Below are 23,111 nucleotides of genomic sequence, written 5' to 3' on the forward strand. Positions count from 1 at the left end.
ACGGATCGTCGTTTGTCCGCGCGGCGGTTTTGAGGGGGTCGGGCGGGGTGGGGACGTTGAGGGGATGGGGAAGGGGACGGGGAAGGGGATGGGGAAGGGTGGTAGGGGAGAAACCGACGGCGGCGATGGTGGCGGTGCCGGCCAACGCAGAAAGAAAGCGCTTCACGGATCGCGAGGGCAGCGGAGGAAGAGGGAAGCCGTCCACCCGGCTCGCCGCGCGCCAGGGCTGTCCATCGAGGGCGTCGTCCTTCCTTTTTGCCAACGAGGCTACTTTTGCCGGGAGAACGTCGGGGGCCCCCGGAGTGCACCAACGAGCTCCAAGCTCCGTCCGAACCCCGTGGGCGACGACGAGTCGAAGGGATCCCCCACCCCCACCCCGTTCAATGGGCCCTGCCCTACGGGCATGGTACTCGGACAGACCCCACCAGCCGCTGGCCATCCCACCCTTCGTCCCCGCGAGGAGAGGCGCGAGTCGAACGAGGGAGGGCGGGAGACGGAGGAGAGGAGCCTGGCTCGCTCGAAGACTGCGCGGCCGTCCAGCTCGCATTTCTCGTGCGGTTGTCGGCTCGGAAAGTATCCTCAGGATATCGTCGGTAAGTGCTCCGCGACTGACTCCACACTCTGCGCATCATCACGCTCTCACAGTCTTCAGAGTCTCAGGGCCGCCACGGTTGCACGCTCGCTCGCCTCAGTAAAAGCTTTAGCCGCGGGTCGATGCCCTTTGCGCTGCCACCGCTTTGCCTCGCGTCTTTACGTATTCACATGAGCGAGCGCGATTATATTTAACGGTGGGCATATATTACGGTGGGTATGAAAGGGGTGAAGGGACCGCCGGTGCTGCGTGATACCGTTCAAGCCTTATCGGTAACTTCTGCACGATTTTTACTTTATTTTATTTTATTTTTTTTTTTTTTTTTTTTTTTTTTTTTTTTAATTTTTTCATCTCTTCTACCATGCTAGTCAGTCTCCTTGTCACTCGTTCGCTTTCTTCGTTGCCTTATTTATTCGCTCTTTACTTCTATCAATATTCTCCATTGTATGTGTTATTCTTAGTTTGTAAGATTTCGTTCGTTTTCTGCTCCTTCGATATTCCTATATAATTGATGGGCTTAGACTTTAAGGACTTGAACTTTAAAAGTTCTGTCACTTAGTAGCGAACGGTTCCATCGGTTGTAAAACTCAGTCTAAGCGTATAATACCCATTAATTAGCGCCAAAATATAACGTACATATATATATATATATATATATATATATATGATTTTTGTGTTGTAATTCGCTTTTTGGACACGAGGCTTTAGGTAGAAGTTTCATTCATCATGATTAAGAAACCATAAGTAACTAAAGTATCATTCCATAAATCTTTGACTCCATTTGATCATTTGATTTCATAATTCATTTGTATATTATTATATACAACGGCAAAAATTCGCTAGCCCGGTTACAGTAAATTAAAAATTATCTGCGTTTCTTTCTAATTAGCTTTAAAATTGCATATAAAACACAAATATAACTGCACAACAATCAAAAATACAAAATGCTTAAATGCATTTCAGGAGGGCAGGCATTGCTCGATGTTCAATGAACTTGTAATCCCAGTTATAATATATACAAGTTTCTCGTGATTCAAGTTGGCGCTTATAATCGCTTCGATAGATCCCTTCTCTTTAACGACATCTTTGCGTCTTTGTTTCAAAGCGCAAATAAGGCATATCCGACAGGCGATTTTAAACAACGACTCATTCACTTAACGCCAATTACGCGGCTCATTGCTCCTCGCCTCGTTTGCAAAAGCGAAACGAATCATTACATGCGAGTGATTCGATTATTGTTGATTAGCTCGGCTAGCGCTACGAATCTATGATTAATGTATCTCAGCGCACAATCGAGGCTTATCATCGAGATTCATACATCGATTTGTAATTTTAAAGTTGGAGCACGAATATGTTTGTTTCGGTTTGGACCAAGAAACATAGTCATTGGTTGTTGTTTTTATTTTTTGCAAGAATATTCCATTCTTGTATTAAAAATTCTTTTTTTGTAAATAATAGAAAGTTGTGCCAAGTTACTTGCCACGATTCAATTAATTCTTTATCAAAATAAGCACCAAGTTACGGTAGATACTAATTGTAAATTAACAAATTAATATATACATATTAATATGATTGTGTATGATAACTTAACGATACTTTTTATTGATATATTGAGATAAATTGTTTCCACTATTTATTAAATTAATACGCACAATAAAATTGCATAATTTTAATTTCGATAAAATTAAGAGAGAAAATGTTGAAGAAAAATATTATTCGAGAGAATGTTTTAACTGTTTTTTTTTTCTTATTTAGATAAATAAAGCTATATACAAATTATAGTGTCTAGTCAAGTATTAAAATAAAGTAATATTCGTTTTATAAGATGAGTAATCTTCGGGCAATTTTCGTATTCGTATAAAAAGAACATACGGTTTATGTATTATGCTTTTGATAAGTGAAAAAAAAAATAGTTATTTCGGCTACTGATTATTAACACTAAAATAGAATTATATAATTAGATGCGCTAATGAATGTTCTCGCGATCGTCAATATTAAATAATCACTCGATCATCGACAAAATCTGAAAAAAAGAAGAAGAAAAACTTACGAGTTATTTTTTCTCATACAATTCCCAATAGAATTTAGAATTACAACAACAAAAATTAAGCTTATAGATTATTGCAATCGAGTATAATAACTTCACGAGCGACCGCGAAACAATGTCCTTTGTCCCTATAAAGTAAAACGTAGCGACTTGGCGTGGCGCACGCGCATTACACATTGCGATTGAAAGGCGACATGACCGACGCCGCAGGAGACTTTCTATCGGGAGATATAAAAGGCACTTTAATTGAGCAATAGACTGGGCAATCCGAGACGTCTGGAGACCGTGGCATTTTACGTCTTGGCAGAGATCCTTATGGATTAATCGAGTGCATTTCTTTTGTCTGTGTGGATAATTGCACCAAGCCGCACCGCCATTATCATTGTTTTTCAACCTTTTTGCTTTCAGAAATTGTTGTTTGGTAAAGAAAAGCATAAATGCTAAATTCCGATTCGGTCGCAAAAATGACTAAACTTTTGGCTTTCATCATTCTCGTTTTGGCTGCTGTAACTGTCAATGCTCAAAATCAAGCCACAAATCGTAATCGTAAGTTATCTTATTTTATACTTTAATACGCATGTATAGTTCTATTATAAACGAAATTTCAACATTTTCATTTACTTTCATATATTATTTTAAAACATGTAATCCATACACACACGCGCGCGCGCGCTCGTTAATATTTAAAACCACATTTATAATTATCATAATTCTCATAATAATAGTAATAATAATAATAATAATAATAACAATAATAATAATAATAATAACAACAACAACAACAACAACAACAACAACAACAACAACAACAACAACAACAACAACAATATTAGTTAATTATTTGTTGGCTTTTTAACTTACGAATAATTTTAACGGTAATTAAATGTTATTATATTTATATAAGTAAGATCCTGCGTAAATGGAAATTCCGGAACTGCTAATCGATCTGCATTAGCAAGTAACTCGAATAAAATAAAATGATACTCTCATTTATACGAACATTAATTATCGTTCGTTTATGCTTAGGTAACTCGTGTAAATGAAAAAATATTAAAGCAGATTTTACAACAGTAGACGCGATAACGTTAAAAATATCTAGAAAGATTAAAATAATTTATTATATTACATTCTTCAAGAACTATCTCTGTTTTTATAATATAGAGATTAATTTGAAAAACACATAGTCACATGAATCACGCATTTTCTTAATCTTGTGTAGCAGACGTTAAGTAAAGATTAGGATAATTTACGGATTGCCATGAATAGTCGAGTCACACGCGTACGAAGACGACGACGACGACGACGACGACGACCACTGATGAAAATTTGACAATAAATACAACATCTATGACTCTTTTATGAGAATTTAATTTCAAAGATGGATTAGAATAGAAGAAAAAGGATTTATGATCGAGGCTTTGCCCTTACAGAATTCGTCGGTCAGGCTTTCGATGAAATCGTCGTATCGTCTGACCTAAGTGTCCGGCGGAAATCAAAAGAGAATCGCCAGGGCAAACAATTATTGACGAACGTGCCGTCAGGAACCACCAGTCCGCCCGGAAAATCAACAGCTCTTGCATCGAAGCTAGTATTAAGTGACGGAAGCAGCGTCACACCGGAAAGGAGAAAAAGACGGGGCGTTGACCCCTCGGGTAATGTTCCGAGGTAAATTCGTTGAGTTAATTATTAACTTCGTCGCGGTGGTCACGCATGATACATTTCGCATTGACTTCGTATGTCGCGGATTCGGGAACTAGCAATTTACGATTTGAGTGGCATTAAATATAATTTCGATTATTTTTTTACCATTTCAAGAAGGAGGCATTTCTAATGGAAAACAACACAAGAAAGCCATTAGTGTATGAATTATATATAAAAGCTTTAATTATCTTAAATCTTAATTATTATGAATTATTTATTTATCCAATTTAAATTCTGGTATTTTAGAACGGTGATGATGAAAAGTCACATCAAAATTTTTTTATCTTTTCAATGCAACGATCGCTATCAAATTATGTCGAATGGTGTTCATTCGCGTTTGCTGTAAATTAACGATATCGCGTCAACTAGGAATAAAATTTATGAAAAAAAAAAAAGAATTAGTTCGTGTATGGTATGATGAAATTTATGCGCCAAAAACCGTCATATTAACCAATCATATTAACGAATTGACCATCTTTTTGATGTTTAAATCTTGAATCTTAGAGAATTGAAATTAGGAATGATGGAATACTTGCTGAGATCTCAACAGCTTTGATACAAAATTAGCACCTAACGAGGACAACCGCACGACTCCTCACCCTCATCTGTGATCACACATTTCGACAGACCTTTGGACTTCGGCTGGTAACAAAAAGTGGAATAAAATTTTTCTGTGTCATAACAATAATTACTTGTGTTATTCTTTCATATCCTGCTTCAAATCCACTCTCAAAAACATCCTATACTTTCATTATAACCTATTTCATATTTAAATTAATATGACATTATAGGAATATAATTTCGAATTATAGAAATTATATATTTTGAAGTTAAATATATGATTGAGAAGTAAAGGAAATTAAATGAACATAAAACTAATTCTAAATAATTATTAGTAAGATAGAAGAAAATGAGAAATTGTGAATTTTTTTAACATTATCTACGTAAATCTATTCTAATAAAATATGTAAATTAAAAGAAAGATAAAAATTATTATTGGAATTATAATTGATTTTCAGAAATATATTAAAGTAAAATCGATGAATTAAATAACTGCGCGCAAGTGATAAAAATTCAAATCCTATTATAGTTATTATTCGTGTTTTGTGTTTGCAGGTGGGCGTGCATGCCTGTTAGCGTCTGTATATGTATTGACAAAAAGTTTTATCTCATGTATTACATTAAAATATAATTAATTTTAGTTTAATACTCCTTATAACTTCAATTATATTTATTATTAATACATAATTTTAAACATTTAATTTTTTTTTTTAATTAAATAAAAATTATTCATATAAAACTTGTCCATTAATATATATATATATATATATATATATATATATATATATATATATATATACACAAACACACGCAACAGATGCACGTGTACAACACACAGAGACGTGCATATATATACATACATATATATATATATATATATATATATATATATATATATATATATACAATACAAATTTAATGCAGTTTTTTAATAAAAAAATAATAAAATCTTTTTTAATTATGCATTAACGAAAAATTTAATTGCGATTGGAAGAAAGGCTTGATTAACCTAAATGTAATATATCCGCAATATTTATAAGTACATACAATAAAAATATGTTACATACGCATTTGCAATAAAACGATAATATAATCGTCTATCCAATGCTCAATCAACATAACAAATAAATATTCAAATTGATTAAAAAATTAACAAGAAGAAGAAATTGTATTTTAATAATAAATAATAATACTTATGTTAAAATTCTCTTGTAAAAGAAATTAAATTCTTATTACTTAAAGCGATCGTATGAAAATTTTTAATGCATACATTCGGAAATTAAGGCAAAATTTATGAATTGCCGGTTTAAGATAATAATATTCGTACAAAATAAAGACCATCTTTACGTCGATCGAAAATGTCGATCGTTTAATATATATTTCGAGTTAAAATTATTAAATATTAAGATTAATTGTTAATAGAAAGTTTATTTACATACATGATGTGTTCATAAAAATTCATCAGTCAGAAATAGAGAAAACGTTTTCCATACACACACACACATATATATATATATATATATATATATATATATATAGATTCTTTCATTTATCAGCAGTTAGAAAAAATATAATATTAATGCTCATGGAAAATTTTATGGCATTTATTAATTAAAAATAATCTGCTTATGGTCTAAATATTATTCGAATTTCTCCAACTATTCCATATGTATTTCTAACTGAAAATAATACTTAATACATGTTTCTCATTACTTTCTTTTTATTTTCACGAATCCGACTATGTCCAATAAAATTTCCCTGAAAGCTGAAATATATATTGAATACAAAAATCGTTGGTCCTTCACTAAATCACTGATTTATAATATTTCTAAATCGCAAGTCAGTTTGCGAGCGTTAAAACGTTCGTATAAATTACTCTCAAGAAAATTCCAACGTCGAATTTCAAACAATTATCCTACAATCGCGAATATTTGCACAACACATCGTCATTCATCTTTTCAATAAATTCGTCCCAGCGATTTTTCCATATCTCCATGGCGCGGTTTTTCTCCTTATCGCTCATTGCCGAGTAAAGGATCGAGTTCATGGCGAGCTGCTTCAGCGCCCTCAGGTCGGCGTTACGTGACATCATGCCGACAAAGGCCTCGTAGAAGTCGTAACTTAAACCTCGAGAGCCCCATAAGCCCGGGTCGTCATTAGATATGATCACGGGATAGTTCTCCGCGAAAAGCACAGAAGCCGGATGATTGCGCAAATCCTTAACGAGAACAAGCACTTGATTGGAGATGGGCGATATCTCGATGGCGACTTTCTTATTTCGTGCATATTTCAGCAGCTCCGGGTGCTTCAATATGGCATACCTGGTGAACAATATTTTATGGATAATTAATTTTAAACAATCTGCCACGATTCGCCGAAAATAGTCGGTAATTTTTAACATATTTGCCACCCAACTTCAGCTTAATATACTTAGTATCCTTACAAATGCCGATCAAGTTTCACAATTTTCCAAAAGCACCTTCTCGTAGTACTTTTGCTAGCCTACTCAGTGCTTAATTTTCAAATTTGTCAGATCTCGGACGCAGAAGTTTCAAATCCATCGGTTTATTTAACATTTTCTCTCCTTGACAGTTTTCAGATAAAATTTATAACTTCAATTGCGTACTCTTTATATACTGAATATTTTAGTATCGCATAATATGCTTTCTATAGACAAACACACACGCACGCACGCATGCACGCACGCACGCACATACACACTCGCGTCACGAACGCGCGCACCCATAGGAAGGCAAACAGACAGACAGAGACACATACATTAATTACCGACAACAAACTGATTACTATATTTATTTTAGTAAAATGTCTAATCACAAACAACCCTAAGAAACGTAATTTATCAATCTTGAGGTGCAATATAAAATGGAACTTTTTACCCTTAATATCCCTAATTATATGTAATATTAAATAATAATAAAAACTATAATAATATGAGAAGATTAATTTATAAAATTTACCGTTCGCAACTGCATTTAAATACAATAAATTAATTAAATATTAAAGATGTTATGTAACTATTTATGTTAGTCTAAAGAGCCAATATTAAAATCTCATTTGATAATCGACTACTTCAATTCATGCGTTTACAGTATTACGTTTCATTTTTGGTTTTACCATCCGTCGCTATACGTAGAGATTAAAAATATTTAGCAGAACATTTAGACCTTAGGATGGCAATTGGAAAAACGTTGAATTTAATTATATTTGGAATGTATCCTCGCATTAAATATTCGTGCTTGTGAATCGGAAGATAATTAAAAATCTGTAATTACCCATGGCCGATCCTCTTCGTGTTCAGCATGAGAGCGTCGACAAGGTTTTCATCGGTGTTTGTACCATACCAATCCGTCTCGCCTGCGTGAAAAAACCTGAATATCCCATCGTCGAGAGTTCGTATCTGATCTGCAAAATTTATTAGGGGTGGCCCCTGTTCCTCAAAACCCACCAAATCGAAACCCGCGAAGAAGTTGGGCATTGTTCTTTTAAGCTCGAGTGCCACCTTCAAACTTTCGTTAAATTGTGCCGTCTCCATGCTTCGAATTGGGGCATAAATTAACTTCATGCCAAGAAAGTGGGGATAATCCTGCATGAACCTAGAAAGATGATAAGCTTATAATGTGAACGGGACTTTGAACAAAATATAGCTTCGGCTGATTTACATTTCAATCATTTTGTTTTTATATCCTATGCTTTTAATGTCAACCGTATTTGAGAGAAACATTTACTATTTGTTGTATATAACGAGATTAGCCAAAGACTGGAAATTAATGGTAACGTACTTATGCAAATACAATTAATTTACTCGTCGATATTTTCAATAAAAAAATGCTTCAATTAGCTTAAATAATATGGATTATGCGATTCAAATTAATAATCATAGTGCAGATATAATGTATAACGAGCTTTTACAAAATATTCAATTTTACGGAATACGTGTTAAATACTTGAAAGATAAAGTCTGAATGGAGGTTAAGAAAAAATTATACAAAAGCAGTGATGATTATAAATTAATTAGAATAAATTGCCAAGCGAAAGCTATTATAATATATTTATATGAAAGTTTACTAATCACTTTCTGCTTTAGCACTAAAAATTGAATTAAATACTTTCGTAATGTAACACAGTCACAGATTTAATAAAGATACATTGAACAAAGTGGACGTTTTATTTATTGAAGTATTGAATTCGATTATTTAATTTAATTATGATAATTATTTGAGCAGTAAACTGTTTTACTTGATTTTTTCGTTATCAAAAGAAAAATAGCTTTGTACTTATCTACGTTGATATATTACAAATCTTCGTTTTTATTTGCTTTAACGATCTATTGAATAAAATACTCTATTTTAAGATGTTTAAATATTTACTTAATAATTATTTGTTTGATAATTAAGGAAAAAATTTATCGTTTACAATTAATACAATTTTATTCTTAAGAGAATTTTTAATATTTGACTCTTACTTGAATCGTCTCTTTACTATTTTTTTTATTACTAAATTACAGGCATCGACATCATCATTATTAAAATTAACTCCTGACTGACAATTTACAAATTTTACATTAACATTCAGTAAGAATATTAAATAGCAATTTTCCAAATGACAATAGTTTATTAAAAAATATATGAAACTAGGGTGTGAAGAAGCATCTTACTTGTAATTAATCATATCTATAATATTTATCAAACAACAATAAATAATAATTATTAATACCTAAATAATTAATACCCAATAAATATTAATACCTTTCGGTAACTTTTTTGTAAATAAGAGCCACTTCGATCGGACCGTACTTTGTTCCATCCAGTTCGTACAGCGTCGGTAAAGTCGAACGTAATTCTATATAGAAAACATTGTCGTTGTAAAGATCTAAAAGCCCGTGATAGAAATAATCTTCATAGACTGGTCTGGAATAATTGATTGAACATTGGCTTAACAATTAAGATGGCAATTTATTTTTTTTTATAATAGAAATGGCCTAAAGCGCCGAAAGGACATTGTTACCTATACGTCAACATCGGCGTAATGAGTCGAAAAATATCAATGAATTTGGTCCAGGCGATTGTCGAGTCAGGATAGGTTTTCTCCGGTTGCTCTGTAACCATCGTTAGCTGCCTCGATATTCTTTGATCGATCAGATTATTCGTGTCTTTCTTCCTGAGCTCGCTCAGGAGCTGCCAGTTGCAATCCTTTCTATCGGGTTTGTCGAAGAATTGGAACCAGAGTTGGCCATTGAGGTCGCACATGTAGAGATTTGGCCGGAAAGTTACGTTGGAGAAAAGATAATCCGAGGAGCCGATTGCCGTGTCATGGGTATGTAGCACAGCTCCTTTTGGCATCTGCTCGATTATTTTGAAGACAGGGGACTCGCGAATCTTGTCTGATACTAGGAGGAAGCTCTGCGATGGCAGGAAGGTTGCCTTATGGATAAAAGCTGCGCTCGAACGTTTCATTATGTTACATTATGCTCAACTATAATAATTTTAATGGCGGGAGAGAAATTTAAGCAGAATTTTTAATGTAAATTTATTACATTTATTATATTTTCGATAATCGCCAACTATCGTTAGTCAGAGTAAGTATTAGGTTGTTTATTATTATTATTATTATTATTATTATTATTATTATTATTATTATTATTATTTTTACTCATCTTCGGGTATCTACAATGAAATGGGCAAATTATAAATAAGAATATAAATTTCCATTTTCTGCTTGAATTTCAGGATATTAGTTTCTATATGGAAGATGTAAAACTTTCTCTATTGTGATATGACTGCATATTTTTCCCGCATATAAAACTAATTTCTCTAGATTTATTCGTATGAAGAAAACAAATAGTGTGCGTGTTTAATATTACAATTTCAACATGTAAATAAAAAAATTAAAAAAGTGTAAAATGAATGGCATAACACGAACTTTATTTTACAAATAACGGTCAATTATAATATAAAATTGCTTGGTTTTTTTTTTGTTTTGTTTCATCCTTTATATTAAAGTTAATGAATAGAAATGGATGTTTGTTTTCATTTCAAACGCTATTCATTATCATCTTTTAATTATTGACATTGCATTGAATGAAAACTTAGGCTTCATGAAATAAAGGGGGAAAACTGGAATGTTTAATATTTTAAGTGTTAAACTTGTCAGCTTAAAAATATTATTAAAGAATGCAAATTTCTTAGTAATAAAATCCATTGTATAATACTAATTACAACTTAAAGCTTATTTTCAAAAATTTTCAATACGAAAGATAACAATTAAAGCTTCATAAAACATACAGTCGAATGTGGGATTAATTTTGTCAAATTAGTAAAGTCTACAGGATGTCGTATTCCTATCGTAAAAAACTAATAACCACAAGTACTGATTAACTTCTGTATTGGCTATTGTTAAGCTAAAGATAAAGGACGCAAACACGATCGGTATAGCTAGCTATAAATATCGGTATAGTGAAAACAACAATCACGCGTCACACAGATGCTTTAATTGTACAGACTCGAATGCAGTAAATGACTAACACAAAATGAGGATGACATTAAAGATTTCAGTAAAAGTTATAAAATATGAGTGACTTATGGAAAGCAACATCTGCGACATTTACAAAAGAATCAAAAAATAGAATCCGGATGATTCATGGGCTTGGGCTCAATATAGATGTTCGTGGATCCGTATAAAATTAGGATCTTAGGATTATACGCAATAGATATTACCAGCTACTTACGATATTTATAATTACGCGTAAATTTGTATAAATAAGTTAAAAACTTAATTTTATTATTTGTAAAAACATGGAAAATAGAATTTAGCGACGGGGCTTAGCATTTGCATGGATATCGGCAAAAATATAGTCATTCGAAATGATTAGTAATGCGTAACTTTAAGAGAAGAAGATGATCGAGCATGTGGGAGTTTATCGATATGTTAATACATTTAGAGGCGAAGATAACATATTGCAAATTGTTTATTATATTTACGATAGAAATTTTTTTTTTTTATTAAATATGGCAGCTAGAATGTGATAAAAAATGTGTTGGAACAAAATTGACGAATCAATTGCAAATGTAATTTAATCAATTCTGCATGAATGTACGTAATACGTTGCGCAGACGTGGATATTTGCTAAGTACACACTAAGTATAACATATTATGGGAATTGGTAAAACAATTGGCTGGCATTTTTTTTATTTTTTCCACAAAGTTATAAGATTAGAATAACGATAAAACATAAGCATATAAATGTAAATACATATGTGAAGACCAAAGAAAATGTTGTTTATCTTCATTTCAATCTATTTTAATAGCGCGTTAAAGAAAAAATCAATAAAATGTTTTGAAAATTAATTGCAATATTATTATTAAGAATTATTTAATTAAGAAGGTTAAAATATTATTACGAAGAAAAAATAATAAAGCTTTGTTCAAGGCAGAATAGATTTAAAGGAAAATTGAAATGTGCGGGTTTTTTTTCTTCTCCTTTTTTTCTGCAAATTTTTACGCAATCATTTAGTACTCGAATTATTACGCACAAATTAGTACTCAAATATATTTAAAAGTGCTAAGTTTTTCAGGCCAAACATATTATCAATGATGTATTTAAAGGGGTATTCGATATTTTGTAGTTATGTATTTAATGGATTATAATTTTGATATTTAAAAAGAAAATCATATTTAATAATATTGATAATTGGTTAACGAAAAATTGGTCAATCACTTCAATATAATCACAAGGCGTTGTGAAGATTTAGAATTCTAATTATATAATTTCTTTATCTATATCTAATACTAATAACATACAATTATATTTATGAAGCAATGTGCATTGCGTTCGTGCATTGTGGTTAATACACATTAATATGTTCTGATAATTACTTGTTGATAGTATGAATATGGCGGAAAATTTTATGCATACAGTTATTATGGGATAACATCTTGCATAATTGCGTTGTACTATAATTTTTGTCTCTACATGTTCTCTACAATCATCGATGTTAGCTTTTACAATTTTTTTTTATTTACTTTTTATGTTACTTTCTCTAACAAATAGAAATTTAAAACTTTTATGTAACTAATCATTACTAAAATAGAAATTTCGTAAGCATTCTCGCGTTCTGATAATTACATACACAGATAAAAATACCCTTGTTCCATTTAATTTAAAATTTGCTAATTGAAGAATATTGTTCGATTTACGTTGCAAATAATAATACTCTATTTTTACGAAACTTGTTTAATTTACTTTCTACTAGTGTAATATAACGCCGGTAAATTACAACTGTCACTCTTCTCATAAAGTTTTTTTAGATTACGTGGGAATCCGAGTGCGCGGCGGTTTGCCAAACTTCTTGTACAATAAGTGAAATCGCTGCTGTTACAATTGATCCATAATGTAAATGTTACATTCTATGTTCTCTTATTTATATCTGTTGTGTCTTCGTGCTACTTTACACCTTAACATTGCATTACGCGTATAGACTTTAATTGTCAGTTTAACATTCAAATGAACTATATAATTACCCTCAATACATTTTTAATTATTATATTTTTGTCCCGCGTATAATAACAATTATAATTCACCAATCGTTAAAATACAATCTTGCTTTAAATAACATTCGTGATTGTCTGCCAAAACTTTATAATTAAGTGAAAATTATATTTCAATTCGTTTATAGAGACTAGTGTCTGATTGAAATATTCAAACAATTTTCAAATTGTCTTTCCAACTAGTACGGACGCAATATGTAATAAATAATATCGGCACTTTCAATCCTATCGATACAACTTTATGCATTATAATATTGAATATCAATGTAGGAATACTTTAATTTCATAATAACCAAGATTCATCTTCTATTATATGGATAAATTGTATTTGATAACTTTCTGTAATCACTGTTTAAGTATCAATCAAATTTTCCCATGTATTTTGCAATCAAGGCTAATTAAATAATTTGAGAATTAGGAGATAAGTATGCTTAAATTGTATGAGAACATTGATCGATGACTCCGAAATAATGGCAATGCAACATTAAAATCAAACTATGATTAAAAATACGTCTAAGAGAGTCTTCTTCCGAGCACAATATTGTTTATGTTTTAAAATTAACTTTCAAATATTTCTACTACGTTAAACATAAACAAAGCTAGACAAAACAAAACAAGACAAATGGCAGGAAAAAAAAATATTGGAAAGAAATTCTTTGCTATTCGAAAGTATTTAATTAATTACTAGTAATGTGCGTAGTTTTAAATTATTAATCGATTGAACTAGTTGATTGAATTAATTGATTGTTTGCTGGCAATGTTGAAATAACGGAGGCAACTATTTTACCAATAAAGCAATAAAATAATTGGGAAGCTTTTGACAGGACGTAGAGGAAACTGGGGAAACATAGTCGGGCAATATAACAAAATGTTCATTTAATAATGTACATTCGCGTGCACGTGACGTCACGCTTGCTGCGGTCATTAAGCGGTCAAAGCGTCGTCACATCTCGCATCGTCTTGTAGGAAGATTATTATGTCGCGCACGTTGAATCAAAACACGAATTTGCGCGAACCAGTGGTCGAATAATAACATCGGCAATTGGGTATTTAGATGAAAAATGGCGAAATGCCGGTAGTGTTTGTTAATTTCCTCGAGAATCATAGAGGCGAAGCTCCGCGGCCCGTCAAACTTTTATGAATTTTAAGGGCCCAATTGTTGGGACTGTCCTGGGGATTCGCGCGCGCGCACCGCCGAACCTTTGGCCGGCTTCGAGATTTGGCTGGCTCCCGTGATGCGCTGTCGAGGAGCGTAATCGAAAAATCAATGCTGACGAACCGTCATCGATCTCCTTGTGCTTGGCCTTCATGAGCATCTGGTTGACCAGCCTCTCCTTCTCCTCGAACACGAGATCGCCGCCGATCATCGCGCTCTCCTCCTCGAGCAGGATGCTCGCCCTCCGCTCCCAGTAACCGTCACTGGAGCCGCCGATGGCGTAGCCCCAAGCCCCGGCGACGAGCGTTATTGCCATCCAGGCCAGGCCGACAATACGCGGCATCCTCGCACGTGGGCTCGCTCGTGTCCCCGCTGACTCCATGATCAGGCACGTGGCGCACGGACTTTGCACTCCTCGGTGCCTCGTCGCCGGGTTTTAAGTAAGCCGCGCGCCTGCGTCGGTGGAGGGGTCGCTGTCCGCGAGCCCAGCCACTCGTGCGTGGCGTAGCCCCAAGCCCCGGCGACGAGCGTTATTGCCATCCAGGCCAGGCCGACAATACGCGGCATCCTCGCACGTGGGCTCGCTCGTGTCCCCGCTGACTCCATGATCAGGCACGTGGCGCACGGACTTTGCACTCCTCGGTGCCTCGTCGCCGGGTTTTAAGTAAGCCGCGCGCCTGCGTCGGTGGAGGGGTCGCTGTCCGCGAGCCAAGCCAATCGTGCGTCAGGACACCCGGGCTGATAAAACGAATAGAAGCGACTAGAATGGCGGCGCCCGTTTATTTGGGGCGGTTGCCGCGGACTCGCGGAGCTGATGAGGCGCTGCAGAAGGAGGAGGAGGAGAAGGAGGAGGAGAAGGAGGAGGAGGTGGAGGAAGAGGAGGAAGAGGAGGACGTGAAGGAGAAGGAGACTGTTTATAAGAGAGGGCCTATTTGCCTATTATAACCATAAAGGTTGACTCGTGGCACTTTGGGGGTAGCTTACTCGGGGAGGGGGTCGAGGAGGTCGAGGTGGGGGATGAGTGTTGCGCATGACAATTCGAGGCGCGAATCGAAAGGCATAAAAGCCTGATAAAGTGACAACAGAGTAATTAATTACCTTGGGTGAGGCGTTTTTTTTTAATTACTTCGTTATTACATAAACTTGAAAATCAAAACTCCTCGAGCGTACTTCATGTCCACTCGCGCGTAACACTGCCTTTGGCTTTTATTCCATTTTTTTTTTCACTCTCTGCTGTAAAATCCTAGTCTATAATTCATTTTGAATGTTACAACTTCATAAACAAAATATTAAATATGTCTCATCTCATGCGTCGGCTTTACGATTTCATTAGAATATTTAGAAAAATATTATTTATATCGCTTAACGATATTAAAATTTGAAAGTTATATTTCATTCAAAAACGTCGAAGTTTATAATATTGTCCTCGTAATAAGAATAATTTAAATATTATATTTAATTTCTTTCTCGTGTTTTTTCTTAACAATTTCACACATACAGATCCGTTTAAGTTAACATTTTTTAAAATTATTTTCTAAATATTCATACTTTGCAACTAACTATTCAAAAGCATAAATTCGTAAGAATATAAGCCTGATATATTATACATCTAATAGGAATAAAAATGATAGGTAATTATATATTTATATGATTACATGAATGTAATTATAGGTAATTATATATATATATATATATATATAGAGAGAGAGAGAGAGAGAGAGAGAGAGAGAGAGAGAGAGAAGTATATATATATATAAAGGACAGGCGATCGAGCGGGGTCGGGCGGCGTAAGGGGGAGTCGTCCTCATTCGCCGCGCGTTGATCGCGACCTGTTCGCTGCCGTTCTCCCGGCATATATACGCGCAAATGCACGTGTGCGTGAATCGCCTTGTACGTGTGAACGGGTGCGTGCACGCGGATACATAGGCCATTCGGGAATTACCGAACGGCAGCGCGGCAGCAGCGGTACTGCGGGAGTTCGTCGGGCTAAGATCGCGGATACTCTTCGACGGGACTACACCGCCAGTGTCTCTCAGCCACACGTTGTCTCTCGCCGACAAGAGCCTCTGTGGGCTCGCGCGGCCTTTGCGCCCGTCGTCCTTTCTCACTCTCTCTCCATAGTTTGCACCGCCCACGTATCGGAGCGCGCGCGCACGCACGACTTGCTGAGCGGGAGGGTGAGGGAGTGAGTGAGCGAACGAGCGGCGGCGGCGGCGGTGCTAGAGGTGGAGGTGGAGGTGGTGATGGTGGTGGTGGTGGTAGCGGTCGTGGTGGTGGTGGTGGTGGTGGTGGTGTCGGTAGCCGTCGTGCGACGTGCACCGGATCGCCGGCGGCAGTGCTCGAGCGCGAGCTGCGAACGTGGGAGCGAGAGTTTAAGGTTAGGTTGGGCTTCGAGCGTTGAAGCGCGGCGCTCGTCCCTGTCGTAGTCCTCGTGGTGTCGGCGTCGCGCACGATGATACGGGCCGGATAGGTGGACGCGAGCGGCGCGTCTCGGTCGTTAGAGGGTGGACGGCGGCAAGGGACGAGAACTGACTAGGAGATTGATAAAAGGAAGAGAGACAGTGGAAGAGCGAGATATATATATATATATATATATATATATATATATAGTGAGACAGGGGGACGGCGAGAGTGTGTGAGAGGAAGAGGGAGGAAGAGGGAGGGAGAGAGAGAGAGAGAGAGTGAGAGCGCACGTCGAGGAGAGAATGTAGCGAGGCTCGCCGTGGATAATCGTACAGCGATGCCAGATCTACCTGGGCGCCGTGGCCGCGGCCGCGAACGCAGCCGCCACTACTGGATGCACCTCGGTGAATCATGTCGACGCTGATCCTGCTGACGCCGTTCAGCCTGCGTCCGGCTGCGTGCACCTTCCGAGGTATGTGTAACTGTCCCAGCCAATGCGTACCCGCAGGCTACTTCGCGCACTCCTGCTCCGAAGGGCCGCCTCTGGTGAACGCCGATCGGCTACCGATCGCGCGGTCCTTAACCTCCTTTCAGCTCTAAATAGCGCCTGTGCCTCTCTTTTAGCAGGCCGTTCGCTACTCTCTCTCTCTCTCTCTCTCTCTCTCTCTCTCTCTCTCTCCGGTGGAGGGGTCGCTGTCCGCGAGCCAAGCCAATCGTGCGTCAGGACACCCGGGCTGATAAAACGAATAGAAGCGACTAGAATGGCGGCGCCCGTTTATTTGGGGCGGTTGCCGCGGACTCGCGGAGCTGATGAGGCGCTGCAGAAGGAGGAGGAGGAGAAGGAGGAGGAGAAGGAGGAGGAGGTGGAGGAAGAGGAGGAAGAGGAGGACGTGAAGGAGAAGGAGACTGTTTATAAGAGAGGGCCTATTTGCCTATTATAACCATAAAGGTTGACTCGTGGCACTTTGGGGGTAGCTTACTCGGGGAGGGGGTCGAGGAGGTCGAGGTGGGGGATGAGTGTTGCGCATGACAATTCGAGGCGCGAATCGAAAGGCATAAAAGCCTGATAAAGTGACAACAGAGTAATTAATTACCTTGGGTGAGGCGTTTTTTTTTAATTACTTCGTTATTACATAAACTTGAAAATCAAAACTCCTCGAGCGTACTTCATGTCCACTCGCGCGTAACACTGCCTTTGGCTTTTATTCCATTTTTTTTTTCACTCTCTGCTGTAAAATCCTAGTCTATAATTCATTTTGAATGTTACAACTTCATAAACAAAATATTAAATATGTCTCATCTCATGCGTCGGCTTTACGATTTCATTAGAATATTTAGAAAAATATTATTTATATCGCTTAACGATATTAAAATTTGAAAGTTATATTTCATTCAAAAACGTCGAAGTTTATAATATTGTCCTCGTAATAAGAATAATTTAAATATTATATTTAATTTCTTTCTCGTGTTTTTTCTTAACAATTTCACACATACAGATCCGTTTAAGTTAACATTTTTTAAAATTATTTTCTAAATATTCATACTTTGCAACTAACTATTCAAAAGCATAAATTCGTAAGAATATAAGCCTGATATATTATACATCTAATAGGAATAAAAATGATAGGTAATTATATATTTATATGATTACATGAATGTAATTATAGGTAATTATATATATATATATATATATATAGAGAGAGAGAGAGAGAGAGAGAGAGACTTATTCGCTTCGTCTTCGTCTCTTCAACATCTTACATCAATAATACATAAAATAGATTATTATCTTTTAAGAGCTGAATATTCTATTCTATTCAACATTACTTGTTTTATGTCATTTTTTTACGAAGACCGGAATTTAAATTATATATGATTTACCAGATCGACTCAATGAACAATCAACAGTATTTATCATAAATATTCGATAAAATATTTATTTTACATAAATAAAAAGATTTTTTTTAATAATTATTAACACTACCTAAAATAAAACCCTTTAAAATATTTATTTTACATAAATAAAAAGATTTTTTTTTAATAATTATTAACACTACCTAAAATAAAACCCTTTAGGAAATCATCTATCTATTTATTTCATAAAATTCTATAGATTTTAATAGTAGTGATAGATCGAAAAATATCGAATAAATAAATTCAATAATATATAAAGGGATTAATGAATGGGAATACTACTTTTAAACATTAATTTCTTCTTAAATTGTTCCAATGAATTAATTTACTAATTAACACAAAATTCTTATTTAAGCTAAATAGCGAAATCTTTTCCTTAAAATTTTTAATTCATGATTAATTTCATTATCATTCTAAACGAAAATTGAACGAATTTTTAAGGAAAAATAATGAATAACTTCGAATAAATAATATTGTATTGCCAAATGTTATTTCATAATTAATGGATTCTATTTCTATAATAAACTGCCTTACAAATCGCAAGCAATATTATTGTTAGAATGATTTGAAATTATTAATAAATCAATGCACGTATTAAGACTGTACGTCGTTAAAAATCTTCCACTAATAAGAATAATGAAGAATTGCATTGAATTGTCCATAACTAATAGAATGATGTATCGTTGAAGTACCACAGCATTACAAAATACTTCAGTCGTTTAACAATTAATGCCAATTATCATTATTGACTTCTTTATTAAAAACTCCGACATGAATAATATATTCACGAAAGTATTCAAACTTAATTTGATAAAAATATTGTTACAGCGTGGATAAGCCCAGCAAGAGCGAATACTTACGGTAATGTATATGCATATATCGATATGTACCATACGACCTCCGTTAACTATGTATGTTACCGAGACATCAGTCAGATAGATGTTTTTCATTTATACTAACCTGGGAATTTCGTATTGAATTGTTTATAAATTTTAGTCGCAATGCAGATGTGAATGTATTACCGTGTTACATGGGACTTATTCGTCCAATACAACTTGTTCGGAAAACAGCCTGCAAAAATAATATATCATAACTTTATAAGGATATATATTCTCGGTAAAAACATTACGTAACAATTATAAATACTATGCATATGATTAAAAACATACATATTTCTATATTTTTTTTGTTTTTTTTTTCAGTTTTTAATTTAACACAATTAATGAAAAGTGTCCATATAGTTTGGGATAATAATCCCTTAGAGATTTTTCACCAATTCATGGGCATTAATGATGCTTTTAAAGTAAAATTTCTTAAAAAAAATATATTTCATATCTTAAATTTCTTTATCAATTAAACCTATCGCCTATATATATTTCACAACTAGATTTTATATTTGAAAAATCCAATATTATCTAGTACTCGGATATTGATTATATTATATTCTTAATAATTCAGAATTAATAGATTCTATAATTGTATATTTTTTATTTTAAATAATATTTGACTATATTAGGAGTAGTAGGTAAGTGATTTCCAGATAAAACATTCTTTTTTAGAATATTAAAATCAAATAGTAGTATAGCGGATTATTTGATGAAATCTCTCTCTCTCTCTCTCTCTCTCTCTCTCTCTCTCTCGTTTTATGTTTCAGAAATTATCTTTAATACTATCGTTATTATCCAAATAAAAGAATTTGTGTGAGTATTAAATTATGTATCATTCATAGTAAATGGAAAATCAGACAAGATTGAAAAACTTTGAATTTGGAGGAACGCTTGAAGTAATAATACGTTCAAATAAAAAAATTTTTCTAAATAAATAGGATTACATATTAAACAAAAAATTTGGATGCCGATTCGATAATATTCAATAAATGGCTAACGTTTTGTAGATGCAATAATGCATAGTATATACGATTTCTAATTAAGTAACAGCAGTTTAAAATTCAAATTTATTATAAATCCAATTATTCATGAATCATTTGTATCTTAAGTTTAATCAAAAAAATTTTTTAACTGTAATATATACCATAAGGAGCATATTTATGTTTATTAATTTTTGTTTCAGAGAGAGAAAGAAAAAGCGAGATAGAAAGAGAGAAATAGAGAGAGAGAGAGAGAGAGAGAGAGAGAGAGAGTGTGTGTGTAAAAGAGATAGGGAGAGAGAGTGCGAAAGAGAGAGTGACAAACAGGCAGGCATTTATGTAATAAAGATTTAGGATTTTACGTTTGATCGCACGTCTTTCAGAAATGATCGTTTCGTGTTATCACTTGTTTTTGGTTGTTTTACTTGTGTACAGCAATTGAGAAAGAATGCATCGATATATATGTGTGAAACAGAATCTATTGTTACATTTACACAAACAACCTAAAATTGGCCAAAACAAAATCGCAATTTTTAAAATTATTATTGTCGATCCACTCTCTCTCTCTCTCTCTCTCTCTCTCTCTCTCTCTCTCTCTCTCTCTCTCTCTCTCTCTATCTCTCTATCTCTCTCTCTATCTCTCTCTTTTGATACGTACCCATGAGTGCATATGTATCATCTATTATTTAAGAATTACAGTAAATGATTTATCACAAAATTAAAAAAAATAGTTAATATTGTGCACATATATGCAAAATTTGTATTTATCATTATAATAACATTAACAAAATTAATAGTATAATGTTTATTTATTTTAATTATTATGTATCATATGTTAATATAAAATTTAAGGTAAAGAATTAATTATTATGAGCCTAAAGGTTGAACTGATTTTGATATTTTTATTAAAATAAATAATAGAAAATAATAACTAAGTATAAAATTGTATAATAGAAAAAAATTTTATTTATCGACATAAAACGTTCTGTTCACTACAATTATTTTTTATCGAAGCACAGAATATTATCGAAATTTCTTTTTTTTTATTACAAATATACAATTATTTTTTGCACGTTTTATTAATAAATAGTATAATAATAATATTCTAATATTTAATACAATAATGAACATATTTTCTAATTATTAGGAATGAATTAAAAAATTTTTATATATAATTTAGGTATTAGCATGAAATGTAGCAACATTGTTGCAGTTGATAATTATATATCTGAAAAATGTAATTAATAATTAATGAAATTAATTTTAATAAAAATTCATAATCCTCGTTATGAATAAACTATTTAATCAATTACCATTGATCTGATTAAATTTTTAACGATATTATTTTTTCTAAATTATGACATAGAACACGAAAATCTCTACATAAGCTTTTAAATTGTGCGATTTGATAGTTAAATTTAAAATAAACACTATTTCGTTAATTAATATTTATGTTTATATTCTATATAAAAAGAGGAAGGTAAGAACTATATTAATAAAATAAAACTCTATAATTTGTTTATAATTTTAAAATAGATTGTAAGATATTTATAAAACATGTATTTTTGTCAAAATATAGCACACTCCATAAAAAATTAAATCTATACTTGTATATGTGTGAATAAATAAATTAGTGGTTGTAATTGAATGGAAGTGTATTTAATAATTGATAGAGTGTAAACATTTACGTTTATGGGTAATTCTTTATGCATTATTCATTATTCAGAGCATTAAAAATATATTTAGTAAATGTATAAAATTTCTGTACGATACATCATAGATAATCAATGTGTGAGTGAGATTGTAATAGAATTTTTAGATTCGTAGATATGAAAATATCGTAAATGCGATTCTGTCATACAAATAAATATTAGCTCAATATTAACGTTGAAAGTGTATTTAAAAAACATTGTAAGAAATATTATTACTATAATTTTATCTCTTAAACTAATTGTATAATTACTAATCTATCTTTATATATCTAATTAAAACAATAGAAAGCAATAACATTATTAATTATCAATTTAAAAATTACAGCACGTGCGAAAATTTATGTTTGTTTGAATTTTTAAAAAATGTTTTAATTTTTACTATTTACAAGAAGCTTGTGGCATATGGGATCCCTCGACGATCATTTCAATTCACATTCCAATCTTTATATTTTTACGAATCCTATCCATCTCATGCATAATTGTTCGACATAATCTCTTAATATCAATAAAATGAAAGCATTTCTTTTCTTTTCACGTATCTCATTTACTTTTTGGACGACGTTCAATTTTTGTTTATAAATTTGAATCTGTGTAGT

The 23,111-nt window shown here is 33.7% G+C and overlaps 2 protein-coding genes across 2 annotated transcripts; one reads left to right on the forward strand and one right to left on the reverse strand.

Moving 5' to 3' along the window:
- Window positions 1-496: 496 nt before the first annotated feature.
- LOC105360558 (uncharacterized) lies at window positions 497-5,018 on the forward strand. Its single transcript, XM_011497491.1, has 4 exons — window positions 497-593; window positions 3,048-3,185; window positions 4,070-4,304; window positions 4,845-5,018. The coding sequence occupies exons 2-4, from the start codon at window positions 3,077-3,079 to the stop codon at window positions 4,894-4,896; spliced, it is 396 nt and encodes a 131-aa protein (XP_011495793.1). The 5' UTR covers window positions 497-593; window positions 3,048-3,076; the 3' UTR covers window positions 4,897-5,018.
- Window positions 5,019-6,569: 1,551 nt separating this feature from the next.
- Window positions 6,570-15,068, reverse strand: LOC105360559 (adenosine deaminase CECR1). Its single transcript, XM_011497492.1, has 5 exons — window positions 14,746-15,068; window positions 9,927-10,356; window positions 9,668-9,829; window positions 8,195-8,515; window positions 6,570-7,222 (listed from the first exon to the last, which is right to left on the reverse strand). Exons 1-5 carry the CDS (start codon window positions 15,002-15,004, stop codon window positions 6,817-6,819), a joined length of 1,578 nt encoding a protein of 525 aa, XP_011495794.1. The 5' UTR covers window positions 15,005-15,068; the 3' UTR covers window positions 6,570-6,816.
- Between the last annotated feature and the right edge of the window lie 8,043 nt (window positions 15,069-23,111).

This window comes from Ceratosolen solmsi, unplaced genomic scaffold (genome assembly GCF_000503995.2).
Source record: "Ceratosolen solmsi marchali unplaced genomic scaffold, CerSol_1.0 scaffold47, whole genome shotgun sequence".
NCBI lineage: Eukaryota > Metazoa > Arthropoda > Insecta > Hymenoptera > Agaonidae > Ceratosolen > Ceratosolen solmsi.

What these genes read in the sequence shown, in the direction of transcription:
- LOC105360559 (XM_011497492.1), bottom strand. Translation starts at nt 15,004, where the DNA reads ATGGAGTCAGCGGGGACACGAGCGAGCCCACGTGCGAGGATGCCGCGT. An exon ending in TACAAAAAAGTTACCGAAAG is followed by an intron (nt 8,516 to 9,667) that starts GTATTAATATTT and finishes TCATCTTTCTAG; the next exon opens with GTTCATGCAGGATTATCCCC. An exon ending in ACGAAGAGGATCGGCCATGG is followed by an intron (nt 7,223 to 8,194) that starts GTAATTACAGAT and finishes ATTGTTCACCAG; the next exon opens with GTATGCCATATTGAAGCACC.
- LOC105360558 (XM_011497491.1), top strand. Translation starts at nt 3,077, where the DNA reads ATGCTAAATTCCGATTCGGTCGCAAAAATGACTAAACTTTTGGCTTTC. An exon ending in TCAAGCCACAAATCGTAATC is followed by an intron (nt 3,186 to 4,069) that starts GTAAGTTATCTT and finishes TTGCCCTTACAG; the next exon opens with AATTCGTCGGTCAGGCTTTC. An exon ending in CCCTCGGGTAATGTTCCGAG is followed by an intron (nt 4,305 to 4,844) that starts GTAAATTCGTTG and finishes CTTGAATCTTAG; the next exon opens with AGAATTGAAATTAGGAATGA.